This window comes from Halyomorpha halys, unplaced genomic scaffold (assembly GCF_000696795.3).
Source record: "Halyomorpha halys isolate HHAL.00 unplaced genomic scaffold, Hhal_1.1 Scaffold1675.1, whole genome shotgun sequence".
Classification (NCBI taxonomy): Eukaryota; Metazoa; Arthropoda; class Insecta; order Hemiptera; family Pentatomidae; genus Halyomorpha; species Halyomorpha halys.
This window is the reverse complement of record NW_027111646.1, coordinates 69,746-94,154: the sequence shown is the minus strand read 5'-3', so window position 1 is coordinate 94,154 and position 24,409 is coordinate 69,746. Positions and strand designations below refer to the sequence as shown.

Below are 24,409 nucleotides of genomic sequence, written 5' to 3'. Positions count from 1 at the left end.
AATTTACTAACTACTACTGATTTTTCAATACGTTCTATACATTTTTATGAAATGTTGCTTTTTAAAAAGCTATATATCGAGAACTATATAACGTAAATAACTCTATTAGGGCCTATAGTTTAGCAAATTTACTCTTCTTTAAATGACGTTCTCTTAGGTTATCTTGTGTTGTTGCTACATTTTAAGATATAGTGCTCCAAATGAAAAATTAATTTTTTTTATCGTTTTGAAACAGCCGCCATTTTTATTCCCCTACCTATACTTGGCAGACTCATCAATTTTGACTAGTAATTATTCATAGTTTTCATTAAAGTAATCAAAAATTGGGGCGAGACAACTGCCTTTTTTTCTCCTCTTGGGCTCTTTTACTAATTACTCTGTTGAACGAAGTTTATTTCCTGCAAAGACCTGCGGCGAGTACCTAATCAGAAATACATTCCTCTATCGCGACTACAGACTAGTACCCTGCTGAGCGAAGAGTCCATCCCCCTAGGACTTGCACTCAAAGTCCCATTCTGTCTATTCATCTCTTTAATTGGAGTCAGATGATCTAACATTACCACTTCAAAATGATTGTAAGTTACCACCTCTAAAAACATAACTCATTTATCAAGTGCTGGACTTACTTATTAATGTATGGAGTAGTAGAAGATATCAACTATTGCATTAAACATTTTATTTTTCCTGTTCATAATATAGATCAGGTTAAATTAACTTTGTCTACTGAATAAAAGAAAACAATCCTCCTTTCTCTAAAAAAAAGTTCAAGATAATAATATTATAAAGGAATGTTTAACAAATATCTCTCATTTTTTTAATAGGAGGTAGTTATGTATATGTATATATGTATGTGTATAATATGTATATAACTACCTCCTATATGTGTGTATTCAATAACCTATTTTGTAGGAGGGTACGAAGAAAAAAAATCTCTTCTTTTTTTAAAAATAAAAACAAATATATTTGTAATATAATTACAAATCTTTTGTTAGATTCACACAGTTTTTACTTACAACCCTACTTACGTCCTCAAGTTTTGTGTTGAGTGGTGTTTATGTGTTGGTCGTAGCAATGTCTGTAATTAAAAACTGAAAAAGAGGAAGGCAACAATTATTAACAACAAATTTTTATTTTTCTGTTGTATAAAAATTCAAGTTAAAGTTTATTAAGGGGACAATACAATAGTGTAACAAAATATTACAAAGCCGTGTGCAATCGGGAGAGATCGGGTAGTCTCGGATTTTTGGGATTTCAACTCTGGTCTTTATTTATTCATCTAATTCCGTCAAATTTAACTGTAAAAAATAATATAATAATTCGAAATAGATTTATTTAAAATGGGACACTTGAACTAGGATGGTCTCCAAGTAGATAAGAGTTCTCTACCACTACTTTGGAACTTATGAGGCTTAGGATATATCTTATTTCTCCTTGGAATTTTCCAACTTATTTGTTATTCACAGCTTACTCTAGATTCGCATTGTTCGAGGCTTTCAGGTTTTTAGAGGTACGACCACATAATTTAAAATATCATTAGACATTCCTAATTGGCAGGTTTTTCTTTAGTTTTAAGTAAATATTTCACAATTAATTACGTCGAAAAGATTAGACATGCTCCATGTGAAGGCATAACTACTTCGTTTCATCGCCAAAACGTGCTCAAGTCTCAATCTTAAAAAACACACACTCATATAATTTCGAATATTACGATAAGCTACTACTATCTTTCAACTATTTAATTAAAATATTTCCTTTTTTTTTAAATCGATTTAATTAGTTTTGTTATCATATAGGGTTTTACAAAAAATAGCATGTAGCAAACTATATCATTGTATAAAAGCCCGTAAGAATATTACCTAAATATAAAGAAAAAAGGGGAGCGCTGTGGCACTGTTGTAAGGCAGGATGCTACCAACTCCAAGGACCCACTTTTGAATCCGGCTGAGCAGATAATTTTTTCGGTTACACTGTAGTCGTGAGACAACCCTGTGGGTTCTGGAGCCCTCCTGCGGTCCACCCAGCCTCATAAATTGGGTACTCTTAGTTGGGTAAAAATATGAGAGTAGAGCGTGATCCTGACTAAATCACCTCCTTGCCCAACCGTTGATCTAGTGACACCACTTCCTTACAAAGTACTGCACCCTTAATCCTTTATCGGTTGTAGCGGTAGAGAAATTAATTAATAAGGGAAAAAATCTTGTCTGGTGCGCACACAACTTTCACTTACGAAAATATATTCGTTTCAGAAAAAATATATCTATATAAATTCAAGGTGGCAGTAATTTTCCAAATAAGCCTTTTTTAGTTAATGTAATTGACTAACGCCAAATTCAACAGTTTTCGGCTCGTATATAAGATAAGTCAAATAAAAAAAAAAAAACTATTAATAACTATTGTGACGAAAACATAAGACTGGAGGAACGGGAAAACTTACTGCGCATGCACCAGCCAGTCACGGTTTTCGACTCCCTATCCTATCATAATACTCACGGTTAAAATAGGAAATTAATTTGTAAATATTATATATATACATACGTTTGTTATATTATATATTGTTATTGTGTAAATAAATAAAATAGGAGGGTGGGAAAAAACACGGGTTTTGTCATTTCCCGCTACCTTTTTCGAATTTCTATGTTAAACATTATTTTTTTCTAAAATCTTTAGCTTTCCAACGGTGTATAGTACGCCCCCTTATTACTACTCTTACTTCCGGAAATATGTATTTAACCTATAAAAAATATTTTTTCTCTCATCTCTTTAAGATAGTTATCATATCCTTTCATTGTTTGTATTTATCGATTTTTAATTACTAATAAAAATATAAAATAGTTAATTATATCAAACAAACAAAATTAAAGGTACTTTAGAGTGAGCCATTTAGAAAATTTGGCATTTAAGTCCTGCCATTCTGTTTACCTAGATCATATTAAATACTATTCAATAGTACATTGATTTACTGATTTTAGTCAAAATAGTTTCAGTCATTTTGACGAAAATCGAAAAAATTTGTAAAATCTATTATATAAAGTGGCACTATCGGTAAGTCAAATTTATCGAAAAATTAGTTGTAACATTCCAAAGAAATATTAGCCTCAAATATGTAATTTTAGTTTCGTTAAATATTTGGTAATTTTTTGTTTTATTAAATAAGGCGATTTAGGGACTTCACGAGTTTTTATGCATCGTGTGCATTTGAGAATCCTCGACCGCGCCCTACGAAGGGTTTTCAGTGGTTCCTCACCGGGGTTTCGCGAAAGAATTTAGGAATGCGTCATTCTACGTCCACTCAATAGTTTTGAATCCTACCATCTTATATTTTCTTAAAATTTTGCATAGGTGTTGTTGTGTAGGCCTTTTATTTGTATAAAAGGATAATAGAATAAAATAAATCTACCCTTTTCATAATTCTACCAAAAGGATTCCACCGCCAAATAAAAAAGGTTGGTGTTAAGCCACCTCAATTCGACATGGTCTCCTTGTCGGAAAGCTTAACTAAAAATAAATAAACACTGGCTCGGATAAAACATTTATTCGTAAATTAACTTAAATATATAAATTATACATAAATTAAATTGAAAACAAAGAAACCTTCTAATAACAAAAAAAAATACTCCCTATGAAAACAAATTACAAAAAAAAATGGCTAATTACAAAACTGATGAACTCCGATGGGTCGGGGTCTTGCAGTTCGTACCGAAAAGGTCGGAGACGAAGTTTTGTTCTTAACGTAGGTGGGCCCACTCAGCGAACAGCTCCGATGATCTTATCCAGAAAGGTCTGGCGAATGGTATAGCGTAAGCGAGGCGACTGTACATAGGCTACTCGACTGGGCGAGTGTACATGGGCGACGATGTCGACGGGGCGACTGATCTATGGCCACTGAACTTGTAGTATTGTTGTGGCTAATAATCCTACTAGCCGGTACTTCACTATTCAAACATTACAAGTATAATTCGTTTTCCTTTAAACCAAAACACTATACAGTGATACAGAATTATCACAAAAATACATAGTAAACAATGTAATTGTTTAATAACAATTGAATATATTTATTGTCTATTTAAAAAATATTTAAATTTTAATTAATACATATATGGCTTCAACAGTTGGTAACCACTGAGTTAAGTGAAAGTAAAAAAATAAAATAACGGGGACTTTAAAAGCCAAAAATAATGTTGATAAGGAGTGGAAAACTCTAATAATATTACCATGACAATATATTTATTGCTTGCTCCTCAAATGAGTATTGGTGGGAATACACCCCCCTCCTTGAGAAGTTTTCCTTATCAGTCAGTACCACTGCTGACATGTTACCATTAACTTCTCTCTTCGTTCTATTATTGACAGATATATTGCTTCTACTATCGGTTCAGAGGGTATTATTATAAATTACTTAGATTTTATTTAGTAATTATTCGATTAACCTTATTTATTTTTTAAACTTAAAAAATAGATAAACTTAAAATAAGATTTATTTTTTATCTTAGAAGTGTATCGTTATCGACTTAGTCTAAGGGGTGAGAAGGGGTGTGAAATGTATACTATGTTTATGCTCTGTACAGTATAAGGTGGATTTCAGCGAGATATGGGTAGTTAAGAAAAATATATGTTCAAAACTTTTTCTTATTTTTCAAATCACGTATAAAGTTATGGACTCATGAAGCAAATAAATTTCCAGACCCTACTTTTGATAGCAGTATTCCGGACATGCGGTACCTAAAAATTCGATTTTCCTACTCTTGTTCAAGATAGATTTTTATATTATTCAGAATGCTGAAATTTTTTTTTTGCAGTTATGATGATATTTTCAGGTATAAAAATATAAATCTTAATTTTTCCATCATTACAATAATTTTTCCTATTAATAAAATGTTATTCAGGTTCATAGTAGTTAATATGCATAAATGGATTTTTCCAGTATTAAATTAGAAGTGGCAGAAGAAATTTAGAAAAAAAAAATTTCAAGAAACAAATCTACTTTTGAAAAACTAAAATTTGTACTCTAACTTTAGTTTAAAATTATTTCAGCCCCGGGCCCCAAAAATAATCCGTCCTGGGACTCGAACACCAAATCCGTAGTGACCCCCAAACCCCAGTTTTTTTTAAATATTTATTTATTGCTATTTACAACTGTACATTATAATACATTTAGTAAATCTGATCTAAGTTAAATTGGAGTGTTACAGGCGTGTAGAGAAACTCCCCATTGGTAGCACTCTAATGACATTTTACATTAGCTGGTCTCGTGGCCATCTTCTTTTCAGGCGCCTCGGAGGATTGTCAGGAATGGAAGAGGATGCAAGATTAGAAACTAGGGGGTTTGAGTGGTTAGAGAGTTTATAATGGAAGGAGTGATATCTGGTAACCCTAGATCTTAAAATTGGATCCACCTCTGCCCCAAAAATAATCAGTCCCGGACCCCAAAAATGATTCCTACTGGGCTCCAAATCTAAATCGCACCCAAGATCCAAAAATTATATTCGTCCCATTTCTCAAAAAAGAAATATGTCATGGGTTCCAAATGTTCTGGGTACACCTATGTTCTGAAATTCACTATCTAAGTAAAATAATAACTTGTTGCTTATATACAGTGTCTAATGATAAACTAAAAAAAACTAGTTCAAGACAAGTGCGACACTGCACTAGCGCTGTACATAGAACATAAAGTCATTTTACACGATATTGCCGAACCACTAAAATTACTCTCAAAGGTGAAAAAAACAAAACCGAAAATCGGGTAAGAATATCCGAATTGGCAACACTGGTTTCAGCTTAGGTTACAATGGCGGACATTCCTATTAACCTTAACGTAAATTTACCTACATTGGTGTAGTTTTTTTGGCTTAATTTGTGTTTTAAAGGAGATAAGGTTTATGCCACTACATTTTCTTTCTCCCACTTGAAGGATGGAGTAAATTATGGGGGAGAGAAACATGGAAAGAATAATAAAGTGAAGCCGAAAAGATTTATTGGGTTTCCGGAGTCATGTCTGAGCTGGAGTGGGGGAAATCCGAGACGTCATACTAGCAAGGTGGTTTAATAAAAATGGCAATTATTGTGATACTTGAGTCCAGCATAAAGGATAAAACTTATTCGAAATTTTGTTACAGAAAAAAAATAGTTAAATACTAATTACCAATTATATACCCCACTTTTTTGCTTCACTTTAGAGAAAAAAAAAGAGGGGAAAAATAGATTGCCATTAACGATTGAGGTTCCTTCTGGTTTATATTGGTGTGATTCTAAAATAATGGGATGTATAAAAAAAATTAACGTTTTTCAACCAAATATTTGAATTATTATTTCTTTGATATAAAATACAATTAATACTCTAAGTATAGTACATTGTTATCTACCGTCATCTGCTAAACAATTGCTCGATCCCACGCGATACCATTCTTTGGCTGTCAAAGAACTCTTGAACCGTAATTTCAACTTCCGCAAAATTATCAATTTCTTTCCCTTGAAGGAAATAGGCCATGGATTGAAACAAGCAGTAATACTATGGTGTGAGGTCTGGACTATATGGAGACTCTTCCCCATGGAGAGTAGATGGCGACTAACAGTATCTTTCGACACACCACACTCCCTGACAAGTTAACGAGTACTTCTGGACGGATTTGACTCAACAGCTTCCTGTAGAACCTCATGAATATCCATTAATGGTGGCCAGAGCCCTTCTCCCTTTCCAACGTCGAATCTCCCCTGCAAAATTTTTCAAACCAACGCCGCGCAATGCGCTGTTCAAGGACACCTCTCCCTTCATGTTTAATAATTTTAGCGGCTGTGAATTTTTTTTTCCAGTATTACCTTAAATTTACGAGAATTTCTTAGGATACTGTCATGTTTCTTCATTGAAGCTAATAACTTAACTGAGTCTTTTTTTCAAGAAGAATGGGATTAAACAAGCTTAGAGAATGCTCTAAAGGGATTATTAAGTATTAAATAGGATTAAAATATTTACAGCAGTTGAGGATTCTTGATGATCCAGTGTTCTTGGAAGTTTATATCTTATAATTAGTTTCAGTTATACTTTTTTGAGCTTAATAGGCCTAGAAGAGTTATGTAGTCATCTAGCTCACTAAACCCCACTGATTTCATGTCAACAGAGAAGTTAATGAAATTCATCTAACGTTTATTATCAGAGGGGGAAAAATATTAGTACTGTACAGAGAATTATCACATAGGAAATCCTACTATCTATAGAACTTGGATATATGAAAGAAAGGGTTACTAAAGGTGGCTACTAACTCCAAGTGGACTGATCGGAATAAAACCAATTTCTAGGGCCTTATTGATGTTCAATCTTTCTATTTTTTACTAATAGTCATTTCATCCTCACATAAACAGGTATTTTATAAAATTTCGTTTATAAATGTTTCAATGTACAAATTGAAATAACTTTTAATAATAAATGAGATTTAAATAGTCCTTCTACAATTTCAAGAACATTAAATACTTTCAATTTTTACCTACTCTCCCTCCCTTCTAAAAAATGGTGGAAATTTGAAGAACGTTAAAAATAAATAATTATAAATTAATCATAATAAATTATAAATTATTCATAGGAATATTCATATTTTTTGACATGATTAGTTGTAAATTTTTAATTTATTCTTATTAATAATTTCAGAACATCTAGATAATCATTTAGTACATTTTTACTATATAGCACTTTTTTTTGTTTTTATAATTATTTGTGTAACAAAGGCTAAAAATTATGCTATCCATTGTTCCATTCCATCAATTTTCTTACATCTGGTCAGTAAGAGTTGTTGGATTTGGGCCTGGCATGGTCGAGTTCAGAACTGATGAAATTATAGCCACTGCACTTTTTTCCAAAAAATTCACAGAACTACATACTCACTGTCATTCCATGTTCCATTTGGCTTGGAATGTTCGGAGTGAAATGAATATCAGTGGCTACCATGATAGTACAAGAGCTGGGAAGAGAAAAAGGCTGTTATCTCATCCCAATTTTAGATTACATTAATGAAAACTATGAACAATTACTAGTCAAAATTGATGAGTCTGCCAAGTATATGTAGGGGCAATAAAAAATGGCGGCTGTTTCAAAACCTTAATTTTTAATTCGGAGCTCTATAACTTAAAAACTGCCAACGACACTAGAAAATCTAAGAGAATATTATTTAAAGAAGAGTAAATTTGCTGAAATATTATCCCTAAAAGAGCTATTTACGTCCAATAGTTCTCGAAATATAGTTTTTAAAAAGCAACATTTCTTTACAATCTTCTGAAAGATTAGTAGCTAGCTAATTTATTTTGAGAAATCTATATCTCAGGAACTATGAGACGTACAGATGTCTATTAGCACTCAAATTAAAGCTAGTTTAATGGTCTATAAAGAAGTTTATGACCTTTACCATCGTAGGAATAGTAGTTTTCATGATATTTGCTAAAATAAATTGATTTATAGTTGTTCGGACAATAAGTTTGATTTATGAAAAACTTCATTTCAGAAACCATTGAATGTACAGATGTTTGCCAGCGCTCAAATTAAAGCTAGTTAAATTTACTACAAAATAGTTAAATGTTTATCTTTGTAGGAGTAGTAGTTTCTATGATATTTGACAAAATAACGCACAAAATGTTAATTTATAGTTGATCGTATAAAATATTGGATTTTTGAAAAAATATATCTCTAGATCTATAAGACGCACATATGTCTGCCAACACTCAAAATAAAGGAAATTTAACTTACTATAAAGTAGTTTATGACACTTATCTTCGTAGGGGTAGTAGTTTTTATGATATTCTCATATTAATATAAATTTGGCAAATGAAAATTTCTCCGAACAACCATAAATCAATTTATTTTAGCAAATTTCATGTAAACTATTACTCCTACGAAGATAAACATCATAAAATGCTTTATAGCTTATTAAACTAGCTTTAATTTGAGTGCTAGTAGACATCTGTACGTCAAATGGTTTTTGAGATATAAATTTTTCAAAATAAATTCACCGACTACTGATCTTTCTGAACGTCCCACACAACATTTTTATGAAATATTGCTTTTTAAAAAGCTATATCTCGAAAACTATATAACTCTATTAGGGCTCAGAGTTTAGCAAATTTACTCTACTTTAAATGACGTTCTTTTAGGTTTTGTTGTGTTGTAGCTACATTTTAAGATATAGAGCTCCAAATGAAAAATCTCGTTTTGAAACAGCCGCCATTTTTTATTCCCCCTACCTATACTTGGCAGACTCATCAATTTTGGCTAGTAATTATACATAGTTTTCATTAAAGTTATCAAAAATTGGGGTGAGATATCTGCCTTTTTTCTCCTCTTGGGCTCTTGTTCTTTGAGGAGAGTTACTTTGGAAATTGAATAGGGTGAAGAAATCAGTCTTAGAAAAGGCAATCTGGATGTTGCAGCCTAGGTTTAGTATGTTAAGAATGTTTTTTTTTTCTTCTTTTCAAATTCTGATACTAATTAACAACAGGTTCAACATTTAAATTTATATACACCTTTTGGAATAATTCATTTAGATGTATAATTTTATTGAAGAAAATCTTCATTTGATGTACACTGAAGAACATTTTACTAAATGATTTGATGTTTGTTATGTTTTAACTATCATCTTTGAATAATAAATTTATTGTTACTTTTATTTTATTTTCTTAGGCAAACAGTAAACCAACCTTTGAGGTAGACTATAATAACAATCAGTTCTTAAAAGATGGCGAACCTTTCATTATTGTGTCTGGTGAATTACATTACTTCCGAATACCAAGGTTTTACTGGAGGGATCGCTTAGTAAAATTGAAAGCAGCAGGATGTAACACAGTTAGCACGTGAGGATTATTTCAAAATATTATTGAGACCTTAATTAAATTAAATGGTCTTTCATTTTATAAATGGAAGTACTCAGGTTAAAATACTAAGATAATAACAGAATCCTTGTTTTAATCAATTCAGATATGTGGAGTGGAGCTCTCATGAACCACAATTAGGTTTTTATTCCTTTAGGGGAGAACATAACATCACAAGATTTTTGAGTATTGCCCAAAATTTAGGTTTATCAGTAATATTACGTCCTGGTCCATATGTTTGTACTGAGAGAGACTTTGTAAGTATAATTTTTCATGAGAAAAAATAATTCAATATTATATATATTAGCTAAAACAAATAAATAATTTTTCAGGGAGGTTTTCCAGCCTGGTTGCTGACACAGAATCCAGAAATGAAGTTACGGACCAATGATCAATGTGAGTATCACATTCAATTTTATTTTTATTTGTAGATTAGGTGATTTCCTTTAAGCGGCTGTAATTTTATCTCAATAAAGAAAATTAAACCAGGTTTTTGAAATAATGATTAATAAAAATCTTATTAGATAATTAAAATAAATTAAAAATTTAATTGTGGAAGATACCTTTATTGCCCATTATATTTGAACCTACTTTACATTAATGTATTATTAATGAAAATTTATGTTTCAGCTTACATGTTCTTTGTCAAAACGTGGTTTAGAGTATTGTTTCGTGAAATTGAACATCTTTTCTATGGTAATGGTGGCCCTATAATAATGGTCCAAGTAAGTTGTTTCTTCAATATTGGATTTCTTATCAAAATAATTGTTATTCTTCAGTTTTTTTTTGTTTTATTATTATTATTATTTTTAATATCTCTTAAAAACTACTTGATAAATTTTAACCTTTAAATAAATTTCTGGTGCAGTATCCACGGAGGTGGTCTCAATTGATGGATTATTGCAAATAAAGGACGCAAGGAGCCTTGCCCTGTTTAGAGACTGCTGCTTTTATAATTTTTTATCTTCAGGGGTTGGAAAAATATCCTTTTGAGATAGTTGTACATGGCACCATCTTGTAACTTTTGGGCCGTATGTAGCTAAGGAAGTTAAGGTAGTCTACCTTAGCAACTACCATACAGTTTGAATCTGGGCAACTTTTATTTCGTGGTGGTCCCACTGAATGAAAACTTGATCTTCCTACGATATTTAGAATTGGGTGGTAGCCTGTGGATTACCATTTCGTCCCTCCATATATCAGAAATGATCATAGAGGGAGTAATAAAATAAATAAAACAAATAAATTTTAGAGAGTTTATATTACATTTTCTATTCACTAGATATGGTATGACTTCAGTTTATATAAGCTTGAGTGATATATTATGAGGTATGCCACTCTTAAGGTTTTCAATTAAATTTATAATTTTTAAATTTTTTTAATATTTTAGCTAAAAAGAAAAAAAAAATTAATCTTATGAAATTAGAAAATAGCTTAGTAAAACAATTTAATTTAGCTGGCTGACTTCCTAATGAGTATTGTCTTTTTTTTTTATATACATTTATGCAAAAATATTTGATATTAAAAAAAAAGTAAAACAAAGGGAAGTAAAAATAAATAAAATATTAATGGTGTTAATGAACAATGATGTTTTACGCCATCAACCCGGCAGGAGTGTCCTACTTTTTTGTCTCCTAAGATGTGTCCTGTGAGCATTTATCTCATGGTCGACGATTTGTATTATTTTTTATATAATTGAATGCGGTGATGACAAAAATCTTAAAGAATACTTTATAATCAATTTTAATATGCATTGATATTACAATGCAATTTGAAATTGAAATCGTAAATTGTAGCTCTTCCATCCAGAACTGAAGAATACAGATTTTATAAAAGATCTAAAATCTTCTTGCCTCAGTGCATGATTTAAAAATAAGAAATGCAGGTGTGTTGGTGAGAAAAATGCTTAAATGAGAAAAAAAAATGTCATGATAGGAGTGTACTGGTGAGAGAAATACTTTGTCTTACTGTTGCGAGTGGGCTAGGATAAAATTGGTTTGAGTGTAGGTAGGGAGGTAAAAATAAATAAGCACTATTAACAAAATAAAAAAAAAAAATCAATTACATTTCTGTATCATAAAATACAATATAAATAATTGATATACATAAATATAAAATATAAAATTATATCAAAATACAATAGATAATCTGTTTTAACAGATTTTTTATTTATGTAATTGATTAGAATTATGTTCTTTGATTAGAATTATTTTAAATCTATTTGTAAAATTTGTTATATTTTAAATTTGTAAATATTAACATTAAATAGAATTATGTAGTTATGTTAAAGTGAGATGTAAAAATTCATTTTTTATTGTATACATGTTGCTCTGTGGCAAACGGTAAGTTGCTACCAAACCTTTATTATGTTTTTGTCTTCTTTGTTCTTATTACAGTAAGAATGTTTTATGTTCTTTAACTGTAACTAATCAAACAGTAATAACAGTAAAAACATTTTATTTGTGTCCACCACCCCCGCATTCAACAGTTAGATGGGTTAATCAATGCTTTGCTTTATCTCAAATGTTTTTCAAATTTTAATAATAATATTAAAAATAATGAAATGAATAAATATTGGTCTATTTGTGTATAATATAAGAAATTTAGTTAAGCATTAAATTGTATGTGTCAAAAATCAAAATTTACCCTAAAATGAGTACAACATGCAATTTTGTGCCAACAAAACTCAAAACATGTAAAATTGTGGAAAAACTCCAAAATGTACTAAATAAAATTAGTATTATTTGAGTGTCTTTTCCTCCTTTTAATGATTTGAATTTCTGTCGAGGTTTGGTAGAATTTTAACCTAGGGTACAAAAGATATAATTGCATGGAAGTCAATCCTTTAATGATAGTAATTTTATGTAACTTAATTGAGAATTTCATTGAGTTATGATTGACCTATTTTTGATTGTACAACATTTCAACTTGATATTATGATAACCTTGTTGCTTAAAGAGTTGATGGATCTTAGAATCATTTAATAAAAATGTTTATTTTTGTTTTGTTTTTTTATTAAGATAATTAATTATTGACTCAGATTGAAAACGAGTATGGTAGCTACCCTATTAACGATAAAAAATACTTGATATCACTGAGGGACTTTATGAATGGATACATCAGAAATAATGCTGTGCTATTTACTACTGATGGTTTCTCTAGTACGTATGTAACAAGAGGAAAAATACCTGGAGTTTTTGCTACAGTTGATTTTGGACCGAGTATGTATATATTATGACATTTATAAATATTATTGTATGTTTTTAAGATTTATTTAGAATCTGTAAATATGTATTTATAATCATTATTACTTAATTTTTATTTTTTTAAATATGAAGAAGATGTTCAGGGTTGCCGTCAAAAAAAGAACAAAATAGTTTTCGTCTGAAGTTTCGCCCAACTTTATAGGGCTTCATCTGGGCTGTTTAGGATGATAGGTTAAACAGACATTCAATGTCAATGAAGGCTTTCAAGTGAGACAGGCACAGATTAAAACTGATTATGAAAATCTGAAAAGAGCCATTCATAATCACTACTCATTGAGAAAGTAGAAGTTAATGATAATGGTCTACTTTTAGGGTGATACCTTCTTGGCATGTGATTTTTTCATCTTGAATCTCGTAGTTGGCTTTGCTTACACCTCCTTGGGATTGATAATTTTACTGGAGCTGTCAATTTAAATAATCAAGTTTATAATTTTTTACCATTTTCTTGAAAATTACCCTTACAATTTTGATCATTATGTAAATGTACAATTTAGTTCGTCTTTAATATTAGTTAGGTCATATCTCCATTGAAATTGTTTGATAGGATTCATATGTTAAATTTTCAAAATAGCTTGATTTAAAATACCCTTAATTATATCTGTATGAAATTTTAAAAAAACCTGGTGTGGTGTGTATATCACAAAACTTTCACTTAGCACCCTCCTTACTTCCCAAGTTTTTAATAAATTAGTGGATTCGTGTTCAAGTTATCCCTGTTTTTGTGAAAAAAATTGAAAGACCAGGAAAGGCAAAAATTATTAATAAAATATTTTCATTTTTCTGTTAGAAAGTGGGATTTCTGTACAGTCGATTTTATCAAAAAATGTTTCTGTCCCACCCCAGGCATATGTGTACCTTAAAAATGTAATTTCAGTTCAGTATGACTTTTCATTTTGGAGCAAGACTAACACAAAATTTTGCTTGGCTTGGTTATTTGGAGCCAGAGGACCTCAAATTGAAATTTTTCACTCATTGCTCATTTATTATATAGGCAAGTGAAAGTAAAAATGGATAAATATAAATTGTGTCAGAATTTGATATTTATCTCAAGGAGAAATGTTTTTCCAGATTAAAAACATATTTCTAGAGATAAGATTCGTAAATTTCAACCTATAAAGTCATTGGAGGTAATTTAGAGATTTGAAAAACACATAATTTATTATATTTTATTTTTTATTTATATATATTGTAATAATCTAAAATTATTTAAAATAAAATAAAAGCAATTTTTTATGTTTTTACTTATTCTCATATCTAAAGTAAGTTTTGAAGATGACAAGGTCAAGATTAAATATTAGAATTTTTAGTTATAATTATATATAATATTATAGACTCTTAATCTCAGGGCGGGTTTCTAGGCAATGAGAACTGACACCTTTGTACTAATAACACTTAATTAAATTAATATATACTTTTACAATATATTTAATTTTAGGTAGAGTAGGTAAAACTAATCAATTTCTATAATCTTCTTTTGTTGATTGAAGTTTCTTTGTCTTCTAACTCACAAACAACACTGGCTGTAAACAAAGTATTTGGTTCTCAGTAACAGTTTTCAACACATCTCTTACACCGGCGATCCAAACAAAGAATCACTTAATCTTCTTGAATGTCTCTTCAATGTCTTCTTTCTCTAGATGTCCCACTGAGCGAGACAAAAAATGTTCAGGACCTCCTGCATCCAGAAGCCGTCATTCATATCCTGCCTAAACCACAAGTGAGGTCCAAAATCCAATCTTTCATTCTTTCCCTTTTATAGGTGTTCGTTCTCTACATCGATTGTAGCACTACGGTTTTGAGTTTTTTCTTATAATTTCCTTTATGAATAATTTTCTTTAATACTTGTTCTTAACTTCTATTTTTTCATAAATTTACTGTAACTGCAATTATAATGGGAAGTTAAATAAAGTTTTTAAAATATTTGAATCTGCTCAACATGGCCGCAATTCAGTGGACTTGTGGCAGGGCATGGGCTGCCATCTTGTTTGAATAACGGTCTTTTCCACTTTTTATTTCCTGAACAAAATTGGTTAGCTTGCTTTTTTGATTCAATACAACAAATAAAAATAAAAACATATTAAAAACCATTTATACATAAAAAATAACTATTTACTCATAAAAGAGGATATTACAATATATATATACATTGAATCAATGTTTTGTCTCAAATATTCATTTTTTGAAATGTTTAAGTTAAAATTGATAATACATAATATTTTTTTAGGTTCTGGTGGTGACCCACGGTATAAAGCTGACATTACTTCCTATGATTACGATGCTCCCATTTCCGAAGCTGGGGATTTAACACCAAAGTATTTGGCAATTCGTGAGGTCATTCTGAAGGTAAGAAAAGTAAATACACTAGGGGTTCCCAAACTCTCAAGTTTAAATACTGTTTAGATATAAAACAAAACAATATAAAGGACTATAATATAAAATTTAAATTTTTTAAAATGAGTTAATAAATGATGAGGAGATTTTTAACCGTGGATAGTATATATATATAGAGAGGATGATTGGAAGTGCCAGGGTGTCAGTGAAGAACACAAATAAGTAAAAATTTATTTATTAGTGCCAACATTTTAAGTTTTTTCTTATGTTTTCCTTTATGAATAATTTTCTTAAATACTTATTCTTAACTTCTATTTTTTCATAAATTTATTGTAACTACAAATATGTCACCCTATTAACATAGATATTTATATTTTTTTCTTTGTATTGTTTAAGTTCTTCAATACATATACCGATTTAATAATTCCAAAAGCCAGAAAGAAAGGTAATTATGGAGTGGTGAAGCTGCAACCAGTTTGTTCACTCTTCAGCTGCCCTATTGGTAACTTATTAAATATATTTCTTGAAAACTATTTTTTCAATCAGTAATATTTACTTCTGAATAAATAAATTATGATTCTTTGAAATCAAATAGTGCTTTTGATTTATATAATTAGTTTTAGTAGTAGTATATATATATATATTAAACATTGCTTTATATAAGTAATAAAAAATTTGAAATTCTCAAATAATATAAAATATCTACACAATAAATTATTTTGCAGTATGTAGTATTCCTTTTTTTTAAGGTATTATTATATTTAAAGACTTAAGTTAATAATATTTGAGGAGAGAAAATTTTAAGTGGTTTTTATGATGGATAATCTGTTAATAAATATTTTTGAATAACATAACATGTACCACTGTAACTCTTCAGTTCAGTACTTAGAAGTTTGCTTTTTCTAGACCAATGGTTGCGCAAGGAGGTGATTTGGTCTAGATCATGTTCAAATATCTTTTTTTTTCTCCAATTAAAACTGCCAACTTAATAAAGGTGTACTTCAGGAGGACTCCCAAACTCAAATGGTCGATCCACGGCTATTTAACAGAATAAAGAGCCGTATTCAAACCCGAGTCCAAAAGATTGGAGCACAATGTCTTTTACTCCCTGTCCTAACCCGCTCCCCCTATGTGTGACAAGTTTTGTTTTTTTCATTTCACATTTTTTTCACTTTCTTATTTTCGGGAAAAGAGCAGAAAATTTTATTTAAGATTAGAAAAAGTCAGAGAATCCAACTGGTAGATTATTTTAAATACTTCTTTTTGCAGTACTGTCATTCTCTAGATGTTCAAATTACACCTGATAAGGGTAAATTAAGATAAATAAAATTTAATTGTATGTAATTCTGTGTTTTTCTTAATGCTAATTTTCTAGTTACTAAACATTTTCTGTTAGAAACAAAAATCATGACTCCTCTGAAATAATTTCAGTGTGTTTATTTCCCATGTAATAAGTAATACACTAAAAGTAAATTATTCAGCAAAGAATAAAAAAGTGCCGGTCTGCGGCATCTTAGGATCAACATGAGAAAAAGAACTAAAGGGCCTTTCTCTCTAAAAACTCTCTGATTCTATAAATATTCTATGGCCCACTTTAATTTTACAAATAATTTCAAAGGAGATAATGGTCATAATAGCATGTGAATAAGAGTTGATTTTTGTTTAACGAGAGAATATGTTTTAAAAATTTATTTTTTTTAATTCCTATTTTACAAGTATTTAATTATTGTGTTAATTAAAATAAAAACATTAACAGGAAAAGAATATCAACCTAAAAATGGTTTATTGAATTTTGAAGCCTTTGGTCAAGATTATGGATTCATTTCATACTCCACACCATTGAAAATACATTCTCAGGATCCTTCAGTACTGAAAGCCCAAATTAGAGATAGGGCTATAGTCTATCTCGATGATGTAAGATACTGCTTCATTACGATTCATATTTAAATTATTTACAATATTTATTAGGAGAAGATGGTTGGGGGTGCGGTCAGTGTAGAATAAAAATAAGTAAAACCTTATATATATAGTTGAAAACTTTGTTCTTTTTTGACCGCAACCCTGACCATCTTCTTCATATCTTATTTATTAGTTCCAATGTTTTGGGCAGAATGTCTAGCCTTCATCAAGGTTGAGAACAAAAAACAAGATAACAACCAATGAATAAAAGGATACATAGGATGATTACAAAATAAGAAAACAGCTAACATTATTATGGATACATAAATAATGTCAACAGACATGAATAGTTTAAGTCTTATAAGAAGATAGAGCCTGTATGAAAAAATAATATTAAAATTAAGCTCTAGAACACAGAATAAAATATATATATAAATCTCGTTAGTAAAGATATGTACAAAACGAAAATTATTAAAACTAAAATAACTTCTTTCATTACTTTATTTCTGTTTTTTTTTATTCTTTATAATTTTCATTTCGTACATACCTTTACTAACTACAAGAGACTTACTTAAGCAATATCTCATTTATTTTTTAATTTATTCCAAATGACTATTTTTTTTCTCTCTCTCTTCCATGCTAACATTTGCTTATTCTGAAAGTAGATAGCAAATTCCGAAATGGTCAAAATAACTATATTTGCAACATGAAAACATTTTTTTTAAGTAGTATGTGCTAGCAATTAAAATACTATTAAGTAGAAGAAACGAACAATTAATTTCTGTATATAAAATGTATGCAAAAAGAAAGTAATAAAATAACTCTAAATCAAATCATTTTGTACTTATCTGGTACCATATTTTTTCGTGTTGAATAATATGAGTGAATTATGATAAATGACTTTTAAGATGTTTCAATAAAGCTGATGCCTACATGGCTACATTTTAAAAGTAATTAGTAATTTTATATCTAGAATGAAGTTGGAACACTTATGTATACTGTGATCAATGAACTACCTCTTCCGCCAACATACGATTCAGGACAGAAACTGACGCTATTAATTGAAAATATGGGAAGGAGAAACTACGGATTGTTATCAGACTAAAAAAGTGAGAAAATTACAATTAATAATAAAAAAAAAAAATTATTATTTACATTTTTATGCTGAGTCTTTATTTTAGGGTATTGTGGGTAATGTAACAGTAGATAGTCACCTTTTGAGCAACTGGGACATAAAAGGATACCCGTTTTCTGCAGATGATATATATGTGCTTAGTAAAATAGGATATACAGACTACTTCTTTTTCCCTGCAGTGTTCCGAGGGCAATTCAGGGTACCTAGAGGAAGTGTGCCTTTAGACACATTTATTTCAATGGAGAACTGGGGAAAGGTAAGTCATTATTAAATTTATTCTGAAATATGCTGTATCATTTATAATTTAATTATGTTGAATATTTCTACGTTAATAAAATCTAGTTAAGAATAAAGTTTTGAAATAAATACGGATAAAACAAAATATGATTAGCAGTAGAACAACTTTTGAACAGGTTGAGAGGTTTGACTATTTAGGTTCTATGATAAGTAGAAAAAATGAAATTGATGTGGAAATAAAAGTGAGGTAATCCAGAAACTCAAAAAGTTAGAATTTACAAAACTATTATTCCTCTTACTGTTTTTATCTACTATGGTGTCTTGCATTAAGAAAGAATAGTGCCTTATGGTTTGGGAAAATAAAGTACTACATAAAGTATTCGGGCTGGAAAACGATGAGTTAACTGGAGAATTTAAAGAGCTACACAATGCTGAATTGAGGGAGGGGTGAAAGAAGAAATTTCACTTCATATCTAACAAATCAATTTGAAAAAAATAAAATAAATAAAGGTCACTTCATAAATAAGAAATCGATTTACCAACAAAAATTATAAATATATAATTACAAAAAATATATATAATTACAAAAAATATATATATTTACATAAAAATATGTTTAAGATAATTAATCATTATTCAGAAATTTTTTATTTTTAATGATTTTCTTTTGAAATAATCGGAAATTTCTGTTAGTAGTTTGTTAAAAAATTTGTACAACTGATCGGTACATTAGTACATTAGGGAAAAGTTAGTTAAGGGTGTTGATAATATGGTTTTAATGAATGTAAGTATATATATACTACATGCATCAAATCAGATCTTCAATTTTATTTATTTTTTTTAAAGGGGTTGTTTCAAATTATGGGATGGTTTGGATTAGTGTCCACTATAGATATATTCTAGCCATTATTTATTTTAAATATTTGATATAATATTTTTACCACATTGTAACATCAGTTTGATATTATTTTTATAGATGATATTAAGATTTTATTGGCTTTGAAGCCTATTTAATATTTTAATAGTCTGTATATTATCTAATACAAAGTTACTTTGGTTTGTTTTAGGGTGTTGTATTCATAAATGGACATAATATCGGTCGTTACTGGAAAATCGGACCACAGATAACACTATATGTTCCTCTGATCTACTTGAAAAGATACCCTGAAATGAACGATGTGATTGTTATCGAACTGCACTACTGTGACCCAGACGTTTCCGTCAGATTTGTTAATGAACCTATCTACTTAACAAATTATACTAAAACTAAGTTATTTTGATGAAAACTTTGTTTTTATGAAATGTTGCTAAAAAATATTATCTATGTTCAGCAGTGAAGCGACTAATCAGTTATATTTAAAAAATAAAATTATTTTAAAAATAATGAATTTATTTGAATTGTGCCAGAAATTCGAAAAATGATTTAATCTCATGATTAATATTCTTTAATCATCATCATATTCTCTCCTCTGGTACTGCCTATGCAGTGCGAGTAGGAAGTCTATAAAGCTTTCTCCAGCTCTGCTGGGCTTGCACCAAATGCTTTTTTTTATTCCATTGGAATCCTCTTTTCAGCAAATTCTTCTTTACTTCATCTTTACATTTATTTCTTGGTCAACCTTTTCCTCTCTTCCTGTGAACCTTGGCTTGATAGACAACTCTAGCAATTCTGGTAGGCTTTATTCTTAGGAGATGTTCCAGCCATCTTAGTCTATTTTTTTATATAACTTCATGGGCTGGTTAAACGTTAAGGTTCACCCTAATTGTAGTGTTGCAGACTCGATCTCTTCTTGTTTTCTCCTCAATTTTTCTGAGAAATCTCATTTCTGATGCTTGTATTCTTGATTGATACTTTATTGTTTGTGTCCATGATTCTGAGTAATTCGTCAGAATGGGGAGAAATGTGTACCTAAACACAGCCACTTTTGTCTTCTTATCCATATGTCATCTGTTTTGGAAGAGTCTGTCTATTCTTCAATATTAAGTTAAAGCATAGAAAGAATAGACATTATCTCAAATACACCCCCATGAATGAGAAGTCTTAATCTTTTTATACTGAAATTTTAAAAGTATAGTATAATTCATAAACAAATTTGATGTGGCATGGTATTCTGGAATAAAAACTGAGTTTGCTTGCTGAGGGACGATATTTCACAATGTTCTCAACAAACTCTAGAGGCTGAAATTTTTACCTCCGGATTATAAATTTTCTATTTTTTGAAGTCAGTGAAGTCCATTTTTATTTTAGAGGCTAATAATGCAATATTTAGTATTGAAAGTAACTGAAAAACAATTCAAAATCATGTTTTATCTGTATAAATAAAACAATTTTGTTATCAAGAAGTTTTAAAAATATATGAATACTATGATCTATTTGATATGAGATGACATTATGGAACATAAAGTGGAATTTGCCCGCTCTGGGGCAGCATTCCAGAATGCTCTCAACAAGCTCTGTGGGGAACAGTCTGCTACTTATGGCTGAAATTACCACCTGCCCATCATGAACTGTTTTAAACAGTGAGGTACAATTTTATTTTAGAATCGTGGCTAAGGAAGTATTTTATGTTTATAGTAGATGAAAAACAATTCAAAATCATAAAAATATTTATTTATTTACTAGAAAATGTTTCCTTAACAAAAAAATATGTCCTTAACTGTTTTTTCGTTTGTAAAATTTGTTTATAAAACGTTTTGTTAAAAAAATCTGCCTCTGGAAAAATTAAATTCCACATCAAATGAGATAATGACAGGTTTTTTTTTTCTTTACGACAGCTAAGATAATATCATTGTGGACAAAATCTATTTAATATGTTTTCAACAGCAGGGATGGCATTAGTACAATGTGTGATATGCCATTACTGTTAAACCTGTGTAGCCAAAAGGCAAGGTATGGAGCCATACAAAAATAAAAGTAAAAATAAAATATCTATAATAAAAGAAATTTAATGAGAAATTTGTTAATAATATTAATATTCATAACAATGGCTTAAGGAGTTTAGTAATGATTTAATTTTCACTTTACTTATTTAATCTATCTAAATAATTAAAAATAAATATTTATTTCTGAGAAATTTTGTATTTATGAAGAAAGAGAAATAATATATGATACTGAAAGAATACCATTGACTTGAAGAATTCATTAGAATTTTACATGATACGATTATTGTCTTACAATAAGGAATATCTTGATACAGAGAGAATGTCTTCACTTTAAAACAACTAGGCCTATATTGGTGAAACTTAGTACACATCTTTATTTTAGGCCTAATAACAAGTCTTAAGTTGTAAATAATCACTTTCCAGTTGGGGATCCCCAAGATGGGCTGGATGGAGTCTATGGTACTTTGGAAAAAAAGCTAACAGCATATTTTTGTGGCTTAGTAAGTTTTCATCAATGGAATCTTTATTTATAATCATGTGAAGATAGTTAACCGTTGATATATAAGAGGAGAAGATAGTCGGGGGTGCGGTCAGCAGAACAAAACACAAATAAACAAACAAATTATTTATTTGTGCCGACGTTTGGACTTAATTTTCAGGTCTTCATCAGGGCTATAAAAATAAAAAGGCAATGACCATCATTCAGAGAGAAAAAAATAAAATAAATAATAGACTAAAGAATTTGGAAATATACATAATGATGAAATGAAAATATAAACTAGTTGATTAATAGCTATGGACAAAGACAGTAGTATATTGATAACATTATTATTTAAATACATATAAATGTGATTAATAAATAATTGATACAGTGGATAAGAATATTATATTGATGAGTATAAAGAATTAGTTAAATCAATAATGGAGCATATGAAAATATAATATTGTAAAAGGAAAGGACAAGGGATAAGAAGAAAGAAATGGAGAATAGAGAATGAAGAAAGTAAGAAATATGAGAAAAAGGTTATAAGAAGGGAATCAAGCTACACTGTTTTAAATTGTATAAAATGCTTCTAGAGTGCAGGTCGGCAAAAGGCGTTAGATAAACAGAAATCTAACAGTCAAAAGATCGTAGAGATAAAATAGTTAATGTGAGAGTAAAAAAAATAAATAAATAAAAGGGGTAAAATGTAAAATTATGAGAGCCCAAAAAGTAATAAAATGTATAAATATATCAAGGGTATTCAAAAACGGATATCTTAAAAAAAAAGATATTTTAAGGGGGAGTATGTAAAAACAATGTCATAAAAAAGAAGAAGAAATATGGAGAATTGGAAATGAAGAAAATAAGAGATATAAGATAAGAGAGAAAAATAACTTACAGTTATAGGTAGAGATTTCTGCTAAACTGTTAGACAAAGGCATTAGATAAACAGAAATCTAATGGTAAAAAAACAAACGTTGAGATAAAATAGTTAATAAGAGATTAAAACATATAAAAAGAGTTAAATGTAAAATTATGAGGGCCAAAAGGTATAAATATGTAGTGGGTATGTAAAACGGATAATTTAAAAAAAAAATATTAAAAAATATTAGTGGTGTTTTAATAAATTAATAATTTGGGAATAGGCTAAGGATAGGTTTTGTTTGTCAGTTTTGTGTTTAACTGGGGAAGACTCTAATTGTATAAAAATACTTTCGGATAACAGTCGTTTATCATGGTTAAGAATGGTGGCTAAAATGGAAGTATTATCAAAATCAAAAGAGTGGTTGAATGATAAGCTATGTTCAGATAGCTTAGAAGCAGTGAGAATGACTCTTTATTTAATATTTATTATTATTATTTATTTTGTTTTTTTACATATGCCTTCTGGGAGTGTGTAAATTTGTTATCCATTATACAACCTCCGCCCTGGATCAGTATGGATAATTGAACAGAGAAACTTTCTAATGAATACGCTCCTCATGGAGTCCATCCAGCTAATAAAGCAGATCCCTCCTGTTCTTCAGGTGCTTCAATCTTCTTGTCAGATTTTGTGGTAGTATGTCAGTCAGTAATGTATGTACCAGTATGTTGAGGTGTCCAGTTAGTGAGTCATGAAAAGTTTTGTACTGCTTTTTATAAAATCAGTCACAAATGGTGTGTCCAGGTCCTTGTATAATAATTTGTTTGTAAAAGGAACTTAAAGTGATGTATTGGAGGAATTGATTGAGGAAAGATCTGAATGGTATGAAAGCGGGATTTTTTTCAGGAGCCCTACACCAGAGTGGTGTAAGTCCATATCGGTCTAAGCAGTATGTTGTATATTTTCCCATTATTCCTCTAAAACAGAAAAATTACATGGATTAATAAATGAACAACATTATGTGAGTGTCATAATTAGTATTACCTTTTTCTACCATGGATATTAGAAGATCTGAGAGAAATGCTGGACTGTTGGTTGGGATGGTTGCTCTGTGAGAACTCAATTTTAATAACTGGAGGTGAGGAGCCTCCGAATCAATTTATTTATTTTTTTTAGATCCTTCTAAAACAGAAATAAAAATAAAATAAAGAATGCATTACTTGTATTTTAAATATAAATATATAAAATTTTAGGCACTCTAATTACCTGCTGTTACCATTTCTAGTTTATTGTTATACATATTTTAGAAAGGTCATTTATAAGCCATTCACTGTCTTTGACATCTTCGGTCTTTTAAAATAGTCAGTTTTATACTTGATAGGTAGCGCCATCTTCCTCCTATCACAGCTTCATTGAGTATGCCACAGAGAGCAGCACATAAGGAAGGTGTTTTAAAAACAAATGCATATGTT

General features: G+C 29.7%; 1 protein-coding gene across 1 annotated transcript; it reads left to right on the top strand.

Moving 5' to 3' along the window:
• The first annotated feature begins 4,306 nt into the window (after positions 1-4,306).
• Positions 4,307-20,052, top strand: LOC106690350 (beta-galactosidase). Its single transcript, XM_014435762.2, has 12 exons — positions 4,307-4,379; positions 9,656-9,825; positions 9,950-10,100; positions 10,176-10,239; positions 10,474-10,568; positions 12,881-13,061; positions 15,331-15,449; positions 15,834-15,939; positions 17,194-17,351; positions 18,310-18,438; positions 18,518-18,727; positions 19,776-20,052. Exons 1-12 carry the CDS (start codon positions 4,311-4,313, stop codon positions 19,986-19,988), a joined length of 1,665 nt encoding a protein of 554 aa, XP_014291248.1. The 5' UTR covers positions 4,307-4,310; the 3' UTR covers positions 19,989-20,052.
• Positions 20,053-24,409: the final 4,357 nt, after the last annotated feature.

Bases quoted from the DNA above. Each gene is read 5' to 3' on its own strand.
- LOC106690350 (XM_014435762.2), top strand. From the start codon at position 4,311: ATGTTACCATTAACTTCTCTCTTCGTTCTATTATTGACAGATATATTG. The intron at 4,380-9,655 runs GTATTATTATAA...TTATTTTCTTAG, and splicing joins TTCTACTATCGGTTCAGAGG to GCAAACAGTAAACCAACCTT. The intron at 15,940-17,193 runs GTAACTTATTAA...AAACATTAACAG, and splicing joins ACTCTTCAGCTGCCCTATTG to GAAAAGAATATCAACCTAAA.